The sequence below is a fragment of the Prinia subflava genome, chromosome Z (assembly GCF_021018805.1).
Source record: "Prinia subflava isolate CZ2003 ecotype Zambia chromosome Z, Cam_Psub_1.2, whole genome shotgun sequence".
NCBI lineage: Eukaryota > Metazoa > Chordata > Aves > Passeriformes > Cisticolidae > Prinia > Prinia subflava.
This window is the reverse complement of record NC_086283.1, coordinates 97,575,819-97,584,631: the sequence shown is the minus strand read 5'-3', so window position 1 is coordinate 97,584,631 and position 8,813 is coordinate 97,575,819. Positions and strand designations below refer to the sequence as shown.

General features: G+C 46.1%; 1 protein-coding gene across 6 annotated transcripts in view; it reads left to right on the top strand.

The window, feature by feature from the left end:
* Nucleotides 1-4,589: 4,589 nt before the first annotated feature.
* Nucleotides 4,590-8,813, top strand: part of IQGAP2 (IQ motif containing GTPase activating protein 2) — a 127,229-nt gene continuing 123,005 nt past the window's right edge. For all 6 annotated transcript variants that reach the window (XM_063423094.1, XM_063423092.1, XM_063423090.1 and 3 more), the window contains exon 1: nt 4,590-4,689. In XM_063423094.1, the coding sequence (XP_063279164.1) occupies nt 4,644-4,689 (46 nt within the window). In that variant the 5' untranslated portion in view covers nt 4,590-4,643. The remainder of the gene's footprint in view (nt 4,690-8,813) is intronic.

Here is an 8,813-nt window from a genome sequence, read left to right as displayed (position 1 = left end):
TTTGGTGCATGCTTCTTTGTAGCATATAGAAGTCAAGTGTTTGTGTATGCTCATATAAAAGAATGTGGTGTCCACAGTGTAAGCTCTGGTGTAGGCTGCCTAAAATCTGTGGCTGACTTCAAATCTTCTACTGCCCTCAGGTTCCTGTAAGAAGGTGGGAGAATGCACAGCCCTTCTTGCAGGGCTTTCCAGCCAGTGACAGCTGCAACAGGACTTTGGAAGGGCAAGAAGGAGGAAGGCAGGAGGGAGGTGCAGAGGGGCTGCTCCCCCACCCCACACAGAACACCCAGCAGTTTACAGGCTGTAACTTCTCTGTGTGGCCCCTGCCAGAGGTCTTTAAATCTTCATACCATGAACAGCTGATGGAATTTGCCTTTAAACTCGGAAAAGCAGGGATTAACAAACCTAATGCAGAATGTCATGAGCAGGCCTGCCTGGCTGCTACTTGTTACTCCAATATTCTTGTACCTGTCTCAGTTCCCACTGAGAACAGTTGGTTTCTGTCATGCCTGTTGTTCTGCAAGCATTGCAGAGGTTACTGCTGCCAGGAAAACATTCTCACTTCTCCCTGCCCTGGCCTTTCATTTCTTACCCTGGTCTGCCCCCTGCTCTAAGCTGGCACTTGCATTCAAGAGGCAGCCGCGTGAAAAACCAAATGCAAACCAACTGCTGGCCTAAGAAATAACCCTACTAAGAGAAAAGAGTTGCTTTTCAAACTATGTGAGTCCCCATGCAGTGACAAAAAAATGCTGGTGCCAACCTAGAGCAAGGACACCCTTGAGCAGGAGGAGGAGGTTGGGGACACTTTGCAGGCACAGAGGCTGAGAGACAGGGATGAACATTTTCTCAGCAGAGGTGTCAGTGTGCCTGTGTGTGACACCATGTCAGTACACACCCTTGTTTCTCCAGCAGGTAAGGGGATAAGAAAGCTCACCAGAGGCTGGCAATATCACAGAGAGACCCTCTGGGGCTTTGGCAGGTTGTTCCTTCAGGACAGAGACCTCTCTGTCACACTATCACACCACATCTACACAACCTGCAGACCAGGCCAAGCACTTCTCAGAGAGAAGTGTTGTCATTTAAAACATGATCCAGTCGTGTCAAAATGGAACTTTGCTGGAAAAGGGGAAAAGGCACCCTGGTTTTAGTCAGAAAATATATTTTTAAGAAAACTTTGAAGTCTCTTTCTTTGACTAAAGGATAAAAGAGATGGAGAAAGTGTTCTACAGTACATTCTTGACTTAGGCTGTTTAACAGTGTAAAAGGTTGTAGAAATGGTCATTTAGAACAAATGCAAGATTTTCAATAAACTCTTTAAATTGTGGAAGCAAATTTATTCTTTTCCATGTTGGGTTTTATCACCTACTTTCTTTTGTAAGAGAACAAGCAAGTAAATGGGTGTTTGTTTAGAACTCAAGAAAGCTTTCAGAAAGGCAAGTGCAGACTGCAGCACTACTGGTGTGTGCTTCACCCACCTCTGCTTAAGTCATCCTCCTTGATCTCTGGGGATGGAGGGAAAGGGAGCAGAGGAAATCAAAAGAAAAACAACAGTGTTGTCACTTTTTTTTCTCCTGTACCCTGTCAGTCTTTTCTTCCGGAATAATCCATGTCTTAAGTACTTTGAGGACTGTCTTTCCCCACCTCAGAGAGCTGTGCCCAGAACAGCCAGAGATGAGCAAAAAAGGAATGAACAAAACAAAGTCCTCACAAACAAACTACAGGCATCCTCAGACCAGTGGAAACCTCAGAGGAGGCTCTATAGATCCAGCAGTGTTTTATGGTGAAATACAAACAACTACAGTCTCCCAGACAACCTGCCAGCACACATGAGGAGTCGCCTGTAGCTGTCATTAAAGTACAGGCACGCTCAGGTGTGTTGCGTCCCACGGGCAGGCTGTGGCTGTGCACAGATGCTGCTGCATCCTTCTTCCATAGAACTTCATGGAAAGGGCTTAGCAACTGTCAGGAGGATGCAGTCCTGCCCTATGATACACCTCCATTTGGGAAACCTCTGCCTCTGGCCATCCTCAGGTGCATTTCATAGTGACCTGTGGGTCTGGGGCCACAAAATGCCACCAATCACTGATTCCTGGGTTTGCTGCCCAGCTGTCCCAAAATCAAGCCCTCTCTGACAGGGACACCCTGGAGAGGAGTCTCAGATGGAGGAATGTGCCTGACTCCCTCACAGAACCCCTCAGAAAGGAGCACCAACATGGGCCAGGTCCACACAACTACACCCAACTCTAAAAGTGCCCTGCAGATCTTGGTGGTGGCTTTGTGGCTTGGCAAGAATGCTGCTCGTGGGGAGTGAGGGTTTTTCAAACTCTCTCTTTTTCAAACACTCTCTTTTGCTCCTTTTCAAAGGAGCAAAACTACAGGAGGGAGACTTAGGCTTGGTTTTTCACCTCTCTTCAGAGTCTGCTCTGCCAAAACACCATAGGGGGGGTTCCGTGGCCTTCTACACTGTGGAATTTGGTTTATTTAAAACATTTGGTGGATTGGGGAGGTGTTTTCTGGTTTGTTTCCCTTTTTTTTCAAAGGGTTTGCATGGATTCCTGGTTAGGGGTTCTTTCCTGCATTTGGGAAGAATCTTTTTCTTTTTCTTTTTCTTTTTCTTTTTCTTTTTCTTTTTCTTTTTCTTTTTCTTTTTCTTTTTCTTTTTCTTTTTCTTTTTCGCTTTGCTAGCTCTTATGGGGAGTGCACTTAGTTTCTTTCCACTTTATTTTTTGGTTTTCTGGTTGGGGTTTGGTTTTGTTTTTTATTTTTTTGCTTTGTGGCTTGGCATTTTGTCATTTTTGGTGGGGTTAGTTTGTTGTTTTGTTGTTGTTTGGGGGTGTTTTTTGTGTGTGTGTTTTTGGGGGAGTGGTTAAGATTAAGATTTTTGCTTTGCTTTGGGACTGGGGTTTTGGTTGTTTTTTGTGGGATTTGTTTGTTTGTTTGTTTGTGGGGTTTTTTGGTGGGGATGGGAGATTTTTAAAATTTTATTTTCTTTGTTTTCTTTTTTTTTTCTACTTTCTGACCTGGGGCTTTTCCACATTGGTGGGGTAGTGGGATTTATTTGTTTTTATTTGGTTTTATTTGTTTCTATTTGTATTTTTTTTCCGCTTCTCTTTCTACTTTCTGACCTGGCAGTTTTCTGTTTTGGTGGAGGTTATTTTATTTGTTTGGTTTGGTTTTGTTTTCCCCTTCTTTTTCTACTTTCTGAACTGAGGATTTTCTGCATGGGTGGCGGTTATTTTTATTTTATTTATTTTCATTTTTGTTTTTTCTCCCTTCTTTTTCTACTTTCTGACTTGGGACTTTTCTGCATGAGTGGGGGATTTTATTTTATTTGTGTTTTATTTTATTTCTTTATTTGTTTTCCCTTCTTTTTCTACTTTCTGACCTGACAGTTTCCTGCTGGGGTGGGGGGATCATTTAATTTCATTTGTTCTCTCCTTTGTTTTCTACTTTCTGACCTGCAGCTTGTCTGCAGTGGGGCTTTTTGTTTGTTTTGGGTTTTTTTTAAATATATTTTGAATGGCTGGTTGGTTGATTGGTGGTTTTTTTGTGTGTGTGTGCGTTTTTTGGTGTGTTTTTTTGGTTTGGGGGTTTTTTGTTTGTTTGTTTGTTTTTGTTTGTTTGTTTGTTTTCTTGTGGAGAGGGTTTTTTTGTCCGTGGTTTTTTTGGGTTTTTTCCCCCTCCTTCTCCTGTCACTTTCCTTCACCCTTTCCCCTGGCTTTCCCCTTTTCCCCCTTTCCCCTGGCTTTCCCCTTTTCCCCCTTTCCCCTTTCCCCCTCCCCCTTTCCCCTGACGTTCACCCTTTCCCCCTTTCCCCCTTCCCCCTGGCTTTTCCCCTGACTTTCCCCCTTTCCCCCGGCTTTCCCCTCTCCCCCTTCCCCTTTTCCCCTTTCCCCCTTCCCCTTTTCTCCCTTTCCCCCTTCCCCTTTTCCCCCTTTCCCCCGGCTTTTCCCCCTTTCCCCCTTCCCCTTTCCCCCCTTTCCCCTTCCCCCTTTCCCCCGGCTTTTCCCCCTTTCCCCCTTCCCCTTTTCCCCCTTTTCCCCTTTCCCCCGTTCCCCCGGCTTTTCCCCGGCTTTTCCCCCTTTCCCCCTTTCCCCCTTCCCCTTTTCCCCCTTTTCCCCTTTCCCCCGTTCCCCCGGCTTTTCCCCGGCTTTTCCCCCTTTCCCCTTCCCCTTTTCCCCCTTTCCCTTTCCCCTTCCCCTTTTCCCCCTTTCCCCCTTTCCCCCGGCTTTCCCCTTTTCCCCTTTTCCCCTTTCCCCTTTTCCCTTTTCCCCTTTCCCCTTCCCCTTTTTCCCCTTCTCCCCCTTTCCCTTTCTCCCCTTCTCCCCCTTTTCCCCCTTTCCCTTTCCCCTTCACCTTTCCCCCCCGGCTTTCCACCTTTCCCCCCCGGCTTTCCCCCTTTCTCCCCGGCTTTCCCTCTTTTCCCCCTTCCCCCCTGGCTTTCCCGCTTTCCCCCTTTCCCCCCGGCTTTCCCCCTTTTCCCCCTTTCCCCCGCTCTCCCGGCCCGGCCCCGCCGCAGCTCCCGCGGTGGCCCCGGCGCGGCGCGGGGCGGGCGCGGCCCCGGGCGCAGCGAATCAGCGGCGCCGGGAGCGCGCATAAGAAGGGCGGGCGGGGGCCGGCGCCGTCCCTCCCGCGGCGGCAGGATGCACCATGAGGAGCTGGCGTCCCTGCAGCGGCCCCGCTATGGCTGTGAGTGGGGTCCTGGGGGTCTTTTCTTAGCGGTTTTGCTTTGTTTTGGGCGGTTTTTTGTTACTCCGCTCTCTCGATGCTCTCTCGGTTCAATGCTAAAAGAGCGAGCTGAAGGCGAGGTAAAACCCGCCCAGCAGACTCTGCGGCAGCCCCGGCTCCTTTTAGGTTAGCTCGCAGCCGGCTCCGGCTGGGTTCTGGACAGGTTTTCACGGTGCGCTGCTTTTGTTCTGTAACTTTGTGAATGGATTATGGCTCTAATTCCGCACTGCGGCTCGGGAGTTTTGGGTTAGAGGTCGAGCTTCGGGTTTTAGCGTTGAAACTTGGTGTTACAGGTATGGGTTTGGGTTGTAACTTCGTAACTTGAGCTACGACTGTAGTTTCAGGTTGTAACTTGGTAACCTTTGGATTATCGCTTCGGAATTTCGGATTATAAAATTAAACCTTTGCTTTCTAGTTTTATAACTCAGTCTTAGACCTTTGCAACTCTTCAGTACTCGGGATGGGGGGAGAGGCCGTGCAGGTACCAGGCATCTCTTTTCAGAGGGGGTGTATTTACTCACAAACGTAAGTTTAAGAAAAATCCCTGGAGAACCTTAGCTCCTCCTGCCGCTGGTCTCTCCCGCCCGTGCTGGGATCCTGCACCTGCCTGAGCTTTTCCTGCCTCCTGTGGGGCAGAGCAGCAAGCCCATGGCTGTGCCCTTCCGAGAAGAAATGCCTCTGATACTTCAGGCATTGCAAAACGGCAACACACAAATGATTTGCAGAGTTCACGACAACCCTGGTGTCCTGTGGTCTAATGAGCAACTTCCCAGTTCTTATCGTAGTAGCTTTGTTTAAAACCGGTTTTGAAATCTCCTTTTAGAGAGAAACATAAAACTCCTTAACAGTGTTAGGGGCCACCTTGATTCCACCTAGGGCAAGTAGAAAAAAGTGATCCTTGGCGGTAAGACCTTTAGCTTGCAGCATGCCATGGTCTCCTGAGCCTTTCCCCTCACTGATGACTGATGCACCCTGTTGATGCCCTCTGTTGGAGCAGTTTGTAGAACCTGCCTGTAGGTTTCATTTTGATTTTACCCAGTAGGTGGATGAGATCCTTGAGGAGGTGTGTGTTCACTGGTTACTACAGGCATAATCTCAGTGTCTTTGCTGTTGTGTTAGCACAGGTGAATATTTTGCCTGTGAAGCCAGTCCTCCCAGCTGATGTGCCATGGTAGTGGGGCAGTCTCCAGGTGTGCAGCATCATGCTCCAGCCTCAGTTTGGACACTGTCCACTTGTCTGAGTTGCAGAAATACTTGTGTGTGCCCACCAGGACTCCAGCAGCAGGGGCTTCTCTGTGTAGATCTGGCCTGACTGGTCTCAGAAAATGTGAGTCTGGAGAGGTAGAAGTCATGACTTGTGATATAGTCAGAGGTTAGGCTTTGACTTAAAGCAAAGGGCTCATCCTTTGAGTCTTGTTCCTGCCTGAGTGCTGAGGATGAATTACCTTGCGTGCCCAGAGTATTTTAAGGATTGATTAGGCCTCAATTAAAATGGGAAAGAATGACCATGTTAAGGATGCTAGATACAGTTTTGAAGGTACAGTCTATGCTCTCAGTGCTTATGCTTTGCTGTAGTAGTTTGAGAGCATTTTGTCCTGGTTACCATGGGGACGTTCATGTTCTGAGTTGTAGCCACTCTTGGTGTCAGGTCTCCCTGCCCCAGGTACACGAGTGGGTGAGACCACACTTGTCTTTCCTAATGGTACCTCCTCCTCTGACCAAGAAGGTCTGCTTGCTTTAGATACAGTAGTTGTCCTGCCCTCAGTGAGAGGCTGTGGCTGCTGTGCCACACTGCATCCATTTCTTTTTAGAGTGCAATTTTTGCTGCAGGAATCTTTGAAGTTACATTCCTTTCAAGGGACTAGGCAAAGGCTCCTTAACTATGCCAGGCGGATGGCAATATCTAAAAAGAAATACACCAAAAATCTCCATGGAGAACTCCATACTTTAAAGAATAAGCCATAACCTTGTCTGTAGTGACAAGCAGAGGTGCATGTTTGGAGTTTTTTAGTCTATATCTAGAGAAATATGCATGCTTTATCTGCCCTGCATTTGGCTGCCATTTTGAGAAGCGCAGAGACCCAGAACCTTTAAAAACCAAAAAACTAACTAGAAAACTTACACTAGCACTATCTGGGCTCTTATGAAAGCCCATTATAAGTTCTAGGTTCCCTACATAACTAAAACTTCACTTTGGATTTCTGACAAAGACTTCCTTTTGTTGAGAACACCATATCTATGCTGGATTTCCTAAGGAGTTAATAAGTTGTCCAAGTCAGGCTATTCAATTTCTAAGACCCCTCGCTTTAGTGACCTAGAACTGTTTTAAACATTTAACTGGACTTGGACTTTTGACTTTGGCTTCAAGCTCCTAGCAGAGTTTGTGTATTGCTCTGAAGAATGCTAGCATTTTACTATCATCATTTTCTGCCAGGTACTATATAAACTGGTGCATGATTATAAGTAGCATTTCATTTTGATAACTTGAGAGAAAGCATATGCAAATTTTTGCAGCATTTTATAGACTGATGGATACCAGAAAAGAAAAGAGAAATCTCCCTGAGCATAAGACTTTGTAGCACAGTGAGTAACTGGGAATACATAGCCTTAACTTAAAAGCAGCTGTACATTACAAGCTTTGCTGATACACTAACACAAAGAACATCTAGAAAAAAAAAATCTTAGAGCTGATAATTTCTGTATTTAAAGTCAGGAAGCAGATGAATGGAATCAAACAAGACAGCCCCTTTCTTGGCTGGTGCTAGCTCAGTATGAGCATGGTTCATGGGACAATCAGAGCTCAGAGCAAACTCCTAGAGACTTTCCTTGGTCTGTTAGGGTGAAAGTTTTGTGGCTTCTCTGGACCACTTGTTGAAAGGTGCCTCCAACTCTGCTTGCTGTTGATGGCTTAGAAGAGATGCAGAAGAGATTTTTGTTGGTGCTCCACTGAGCCCTTCAGACAGATATCTATCTCCAGTACCAGTTCAAGTGAGAACATAAAATTACAAGGAAGCAAGCTTATACAACCGAAACTGTGTTAACAGGCACACTGCAACTGAATTTATGTAGTGGTTTCCAGTCTGGCTACAGCTGTTGCCTGGTTTGTTTCTCAATCCCTGCACAATCAGAAGCAGAGGTTCACAAAACTGCAGAGAATTGAGGTCTAGATTACAACTGGAGGTGTGAGCCATTTTTATAACAAAAAAGCTTGGTGCTGTGGAAGATTATGAAGACCAAAAAAAAAAGTATTCTCAGATGTGCCTCACAGATTAAACATGAAGTTTTGAACATGGGAAGATAAATCAGGCAGTGTTTTTATCTTTGAGAATGCTCATTTCCTGACACTCTCAACTCCTTTGTAGCTAGTTTTCCCTGAAATCTGTGTGCAGGAGCAAATGTTTAAGTTTCTGTGAGCTGCACTTCCAGGAATGTAGTGAAGCTACAGAGAGTAAAGCTGTGAGTGTCTGGATTTGGAATGGATTTTAGGCATTAATGTGCCTAAATATTTGAATTAATATATGCCCTGAGTCCCTGTCTACTGAGCTAGGTGCTCCAACATCAGCAGGTGCTTCTCTTGGAGACACAGGGAAGTTTTCACCTCTGCTGCTGAGGCAGAAAGGTAGTTTCACTGGGCATGGTGATGGGTTAACACAGGGGAAAACAGCCTTTGGAATCCAGCAATAAGGGAGTTGCTTGCACATCTGGTGCTGGCTCCCAGAACTGCTACTGTTTGGCACTAGGAATTCGGAGATGAGACATATAAACAGCATGAAGCTCCGTGAGGGAGTGCTGCTCTGCCTGTGGAGGCAGGCAGGGCAAACCTGAAGTGAAACACAACCTACGCCTCTCTGTGAAACTACACCTAGCTTCTTTGCTCAGCAGGATGTGGAAGTTTGCAAACCAGTGGTTTTCAAAAAGCTTTTGACATAAAAAACCTATAAATTTGTCTGCATGTCTAGTAAGTGTGGGGAAACAAATGGCTGTTTTTCAGTCTAAAAAGGGGGAAATGCCTTTTGGTAGAAGTTCCATAGGATTTTCCTAAGTGAAAACAGATGGGATTTTGGGTTTTTTAAAGTTTTTTGATA